We start from the raw sequence: 6214 nt of genomic DNA on the forward strand, positions 1-6214 counted from the left end.
CATTTTAATTTTCTTGGACAAATACCTAGGAGTAGATGGCTTGATCATAATGGCAAGTGTGTATGTTTAACTTTTAAGAAAATGCCAAAAAAAGTTGTATCATTTTACATTCTCACCAGCAGCGTGTGAGAATGCTCATTCCTCTCTTTCCTCACCAGCACTTGGTATTGGTCATTCTTTTTAATTTTAGCCAATCTAGTAGGTATCTCTTTTTGGTTATAATTTGCATTTCAAGAGTTGTATTAAGCATCTTTCTTGTGTGCTTCTTGGCCATAATATATCTTTGGTGAAAGTCCATTCAGATTTTATGCCCATTAAAATTTTTTCTTTAATTAAATTTTGAGAGTTCTTTATACTCTGGAAACAAGTCCTTTATCAGACATGCGATTTGCAAATCCCAGCCTGTGGGTTGTCTTTTTATAAGCCGTATCTTTCAAAGAGCAATGTTTAATTTTGCTGAAGGCTAGTTTATCAAATTTTTCTTTATGGATTTTGCTTTTAGTGTCATGTCTAAAGAATCTTTGCATACCTCAAGGCCCCAGAGGTTTTCTCTTGTGTTTCTTCCATTTTTATAGCTTATATGTTTTATATTTAGATCCGTGTCCCATTTTGAGGGAATTTTTGAATATGATACAAGTATGGATCAAAGTTCACTTTTTTGCATACATATATAGAATTGTTGAGCACCATTTGTTGAAAAGACACTTTTCTCTACTAAATTGCCTTTGCACCTTTGTCAAAAACCAGTTGTGCATATATGTATGGATCTGTTTCTGGACTCTGTTCTACGGATCTGTTTGTGTATCTTTATACAAATACCATATTGCCTTGATTACCGTGGCTTTATAATGAGTCTTGAAATCAGGTAGTGTTCTTCAGCTTCATTCTTTATCAAAGTTGTTTTGGCTGTGCTAGGGCCTTTGAGTTTCTCTGTGTACCTTAAAATCAGTTAATCAATATCTAATAAAAATGTCTTTTAGGATTTTGATTGAGATCCTTTTGAATTTATAGATAAGTTTTGGAGAATTGACATCTACATAAACCTCCATTTAAGTGGGTTTTCTTTAATTTCTTTGAATAATGCATGGTTTTTAGTGTACAGGTCTTACATATCTTTTGTCAGATTTATCCTTAAGTACTCCATATTTAATTTTAAGGTGTCATTATTTGTTGCTAATACACAGAATTATAGTTGATTTTCGTGTACTGATCTTGTATCTTGCAGCCTTGCTAAACTCACATATTGTAGTATATTTTTTACAAATTTCTTTAGATTCTTCTGAAGACACAGTCATTTCATCTGTAAATATAGACAGTTTTACTGCTTATCAATCTGCATGCCTTTTCTTTTTTTCTTGCCTTATGGCACTCGCAAGAACCTCCAGTAAAGTATTGGATGGAAATGGTGAGAATAGACACCCTTGTTTATTCCCAGTCTCAGGAGAAAAAATTCAGACTTTCACCAGTTGGTGTGATGTTAGTTAGTTCTCGGTTTTATATAGATACCTTTTGTAAGGTTGAAGAAGTTCCCTTGTAGTCCTGCTTTGCTGAGAGTTTATCAGGAGTGGATATGGAATTTTGTTCAATGCAGCTGCTGCTTTTTTTTTTCTTTTACTATTATTGTATTATTGGAATGATCACATGGTTTTTCTTTTTTAGTTTGTTAATATGATACACATTGGTTGGCTTCGAATGTTAAACCAGTCTTGCTTTCTGTGATAAACTCTACTCAATCATGATACATTATTCTTTTCATATATCTTAGTAATCAGTTTGTAAAATTTTTTTTTCATTTATGTTTATGAGAGATATTGATCAGTTTTTTCTTTTCTTGTCATGTCTTTGTCTCGTTTTGCCATAAGGGTACTGCTAGTTTCATAGAACATACTGAGAAGTGTTTTCTTACTTTCTGGACCAGTTTGTGCCAAAATTGGTATATTTTTCCTCAAATGTTTAGTAGAATTCACTGGTGAAGTTATTTGGGCCTTTGGTTTTCTTTGTGGGAAGGCTTATAACTACAAATTTAATTCCTTTAATATAGGGCTATTCAGGCTTTCTATTTCTTTTGGAGTGAATTTTGATAGCTTGCATTTTTTTCAAGAAATTTCATCTAAGTTGTCAAATTTGTTGCAAAATTTGTTTATAATAGTCTTTTCCATCCTTTTATTATTTCACTTCTCATTTCTAATATTAGTAATTTATCACTTTATTTTTTTCTACTGATCAGTCTGACTAGAGGTGTATCAATTTTACTGATCTCAGTGAACTAGTCTTTGATTTAATTGATGTTCTCTTGTTTTTCTGTTTTTTTGCTTCAGAGACTTCTGCTCTGATCTTTATTATTGTTATTATTATTATTATTTTGGTCTTAGTTTGTGTTTAATTTGCTCTTTTTTTTCTAGCTTCTTAAGGTGGACACTTTGAATCTTTTTGTCTCTTCTTACGTAAGTGTTTAGTGCTATAAATTTCCTGCTTTCGTGGCATTCCCCAAACTTTGTTACGTTGCTTTCATTTTCATTCAGTTCACATTCCCTTTTGACTTCTTTGACCCGTAGGCTGTTGAGATGTATGTTTAGTTTCCAAGTATTTGTGGAGATTTTTCCAAGTTTTCTGTGTGATTCAAATCCCTTCAGATTTATTGAGACTTGTTTTATGGCCCAGAATATGGTTGACCTTGGTAAATGTTCTGTTTGCAATCGAGAACTGTGTGTATCCTGCTCTTTTTGGTTTGGAGGGTCCTGTAAAGGTCAGACCCAGTTGGTTGATGGTGGTGCTCACTTTCTGTATTTCCTTGCTGATTTTCTGTATACTAGTTGTATTGATTGCCGAGAGGAATGTTAAAAGTCTCCAACTGTAGTTTTAAATTTCTCTTCTCAGTGCTGTTAGTTTTCTTCCTGTGTGATGAAGTTCTGCTGTTTGAAACATACACATTTAGGATTGTTGTGTCTTCTTGGTGAACGAATTGTTATATATTATCTTTTTCTGTCCCTGGTAACTTTTCTTTGCTCTGAAATCTACTTTGATATTACTGTAGCCACTGGAGTTTTCTTTTGATTAGTGTTTTTGTATCGTATATGTTTTTCTTTCATTTCACTTTTAATAATTATTTACTTGAATAACTTTTCCACTAGGCTTGGCTAACGGTGAATGATCACTTGGGAAGTTGTTTTGTGAGTTTGAACTCTCTTTGTATGGAATTACACAAAATGTCATCCTTTTCCTGTAACTTCCTTCCTTGTTGAATTTGTCCATTTTCAGTTTGGTCTCTCCTGCCCTCTGTGAGAATTCCACCTTTCATGCTAACGCTACCACTGTCAATACTTACTATGGCTCTGCTGTGTATTAGCTAGCCTCTGTTCAGGGTGCTGGGGAGAGATTAACAAAGTCCTTCCTATGGCAGCTCTGTTTTAGTGGAGTGAGACAGACAGTAAACAACTATATACTGTATCAGTGGTGATAAGCTCTGTGGGAAAAAATCAAGCACTGAGTAAGAGAGAGTAAGGAGGTTTGGTGCCTGGGGCAAGGAGGATGTTGCCATAGAAGTGATCAAAGAGGCCTCTCTACAAGGTGGTATTAGGACAGAGACGTGACAGAGGGGAGGGGTGAGCTATTGGGGAACTCGAGCGAAGAACATTTCTGGCAGAAGGAATGGGGAGAATGAAGCCCTAGGATGAGAATATGTTAGGGGAGGAGAGTGTGGCTAGAACAAAGTAAGTGATGTCAAAGGTCATCCTACCCAGATGGAACATTGCAGAGTTCTGAACTACTAACTGGCCTTCTACAGCACTGTGGTTCAGACCAAACAGTACAAGGGAGGCTTACGCTTGTAGAACTGAGAGGAGGGCGTGGGCAGGGAGAAGGGATGCTGCTGTTTTGTAACATCATCCCGCTGAGCGGGTCAAGTTGTTGATGTGGTAAAGCCAGTGAGCCTAGGAGATGCCCTTCTGCATTGGTCTGCTGTGAGTGGAGGAACGTTAAGTTCTTTATCTTACTCAAGATCCACAGAATTTTCTTTCTATCCTTTGTCAGTTTTTGAACATGCAGGATAGTCTTAGACGAGTCTCTGCCTTTGGGAATGTTCTTCCTAATTTGTGAAGTGTGGCTGGTGGTATGCACTGTGTCTTTGTATGGTATATGATAAGTTAACTTGTGAAATCCTTTACAAAATTATAAGGACTTCCCTCATAAGATACTTTCTCAAAAATGGTTTGAAAGATTTAGCCTTGTTGAGTACTAAATTGTTTTTAAACCCATAATTTTACCATACTTTCTCTATTTCCCCCTCTATGTCATGTCACAGTGCTTTTTGCTGGCACAAGAGTTTGGATTCAGATTTTCATAAGAGTAATGGGAAAAGCCATAGGAAGGGTGGGGGTTGGGCGAACACGTCTGTGTAGCTGGTCAGCTGGTAGTTTCTATTTTGACAAAGGTGTGTACGTGTTTTTGTGTAGTTGATCTTTTTCTAGGGAGGAGTAAAAAGCATTGTCCAAAATAGTGGAAGTGTTATATTTCAGAATGCAGGAATTCACAAATTTTTATTTTATTGCAGGTATTTCTTGGTGGATTTTTATGCACCAACAACCGCTGTTGAAAGCATAATGGAACATTTGTCTCGCGACATTGATGTGATTAGACCGAATGTTTTAAAACACCCTCTGACGCAGGAAGTAAAAGCGTGTGAAGGGATTGTCCCAGTCCCACTTGAAGAAAAACTATATTCCACGAAGAAGAGGAAGTGAGAAGATTTGCCAGATTATAGCATTATATTTAATTCTCTCACTTTTGAGTACCATGGTTTAATAATTTACAGACTTGACCCTGATATAAGAGTGATACAGGTGCCGTTTGATTTTTCGAAGGTATTTTAGCTTTTGATCTCCCTTGCCGTGAGAAGTTGGGGAAGGGCTCGGTTTAGAGCCACTTTGTGATCTGTGGTACCAGCACATCGTTCTTGATTTCATTTCTTCATGTAACTTTTTTGTCGGTGACGGCTTTGCGCTACAACGATGCTAACACTATTTTGAAGAGCAGAGCTTCTAAAAACTGCCTCACACTGCAAGCTCGTCATTCAGGCCAGTGAACCACGCAAAATAAAAATTTAAGACCGCTGCATTTATATGAGAAACTTTTGACCAGAATAATAAACATAATTGCAAAAAAACCTCGGGGAGATGTTTTGTCTCTTCATCTGCCCCAGCACAGTGAACATGCCTGGGCGCCGTCTGCCCAGAAGCCCTGGACGCTAGCAGTGCGTGGGAGTGTTAACCTGGTTACCAGCCCAAGTGCAGAGACCGGGAGAAGTCAGGGGTGAGGGTGGGGCAGGGGTGTGTCTGTACCTCAACTACCGGGCATTCTATAAAATCAGTAACTTTTTCTTTTATCCTACAGTTAATTTGACCGTGGGTGGGTGTTGCTCTGTGTAGAGGGACGCGAAGGTCCTGTGGCTTGCGCTCTCTCGCTGCTTCCTCTCATGCCTCTGCCCACCATTCCCCTCCCCCCACCACCTTCTTTGGTGCCCACTTTGGTGCCTCCCCTCACCCCCTACCTTGAACAGTTGGAAGACAATTCCTTTTGAGTTGGGGTTGCCCAGAGAGCTAGCTGGCCCCGGCGTCTGGCCAGTGGCACTCTGAGCTCTCAATTTAGGGAGATTCCCAAGAAGGTACATCTCTTTTTTTCTGTTTTTTATTTGACACTTATGGACTGACTTTTTAAAACCACGTCCTGGAGATAAAAAGACGAGTTTTGTGTTGAGTTTTTTTTTGTTTTGGCAGAGGAGAGGTTGATTTTAGGACGTTGTTATACTTTTGAGACTAAGAACCAACTAGTCTTCGCTTGAAATGAGTGTAATTAAGGTTACCATATTTAGAAAATAGAAATGCAGGGTGTCCAGTTAAATTGGGATTTCAGATAAACAATGAATCTTTTTTTATCTCATAAGTATGCCCCAATATCGCATGGAACATACAGCATGTGCCGTTTATTTGAAATTAAAATTTACCTGGCTGTTGTATATTTTGTGCAGTATGACGCCTCCCCGGAGGCGGGGTCTGCGCTGCTCCGCAGGGCTTTAGGGGACTGGGGCCTTGTATCGGTCAGCCTGGCGCACTGAGTCAAGTTTGAGGCGCGTCAGGAATTAACGGAAGAGAACGCAACTGGCATCTCCTGTGCGCCTCCAACCTGATGCCCTCAGCCTGCCAGAAAACTGATCTAGAAA

General features: G+C 38.4%; 1 protein-coding gene across 1 annotated transcript in view; it reads left to right on the forward strand.

Annotated features, from left to right (window-relative positions):
• MRPS6 (mitochondrial ribosomal protein S6) overlaps nucleotides 1-5112 on the forward strand; it is a 64336-nt gene extending 59224 nt beyond the window's left edge. The window contains exon 3 of the mRNA XM_039228999.1: nucleotides 4550-5112. Coding sequence (XP_039084930.1) covers nucleotides 4550-4739 — 190 coding nt within the window. The 3' untranslated portion in view covers nucleotides 4740-5112. The remainder of the gene's footprint in view (nucleotides 1-4549) is intronic.
• The last annotated feature ends 1102 nt before the right edge of the window (nucleotides 5113-6214 follow it).

The sequence above is a fragment of the Hyaena hyaena genome, unplaced genomic scaffold (assembly GCF_003009895.1).
Source record: "Hyaena hyaena isolate Hyena2069 unplaced genomic scaffold, ASM300989v1 scaffold_2, whole genome shotgun sequence".
NCBI classification, from domain to species: Eukaryota; Metazoa; Chordata; class Mammalia; order Carnivora; family Hyaenidae; genus Hyaena; species Hyaena hyaena.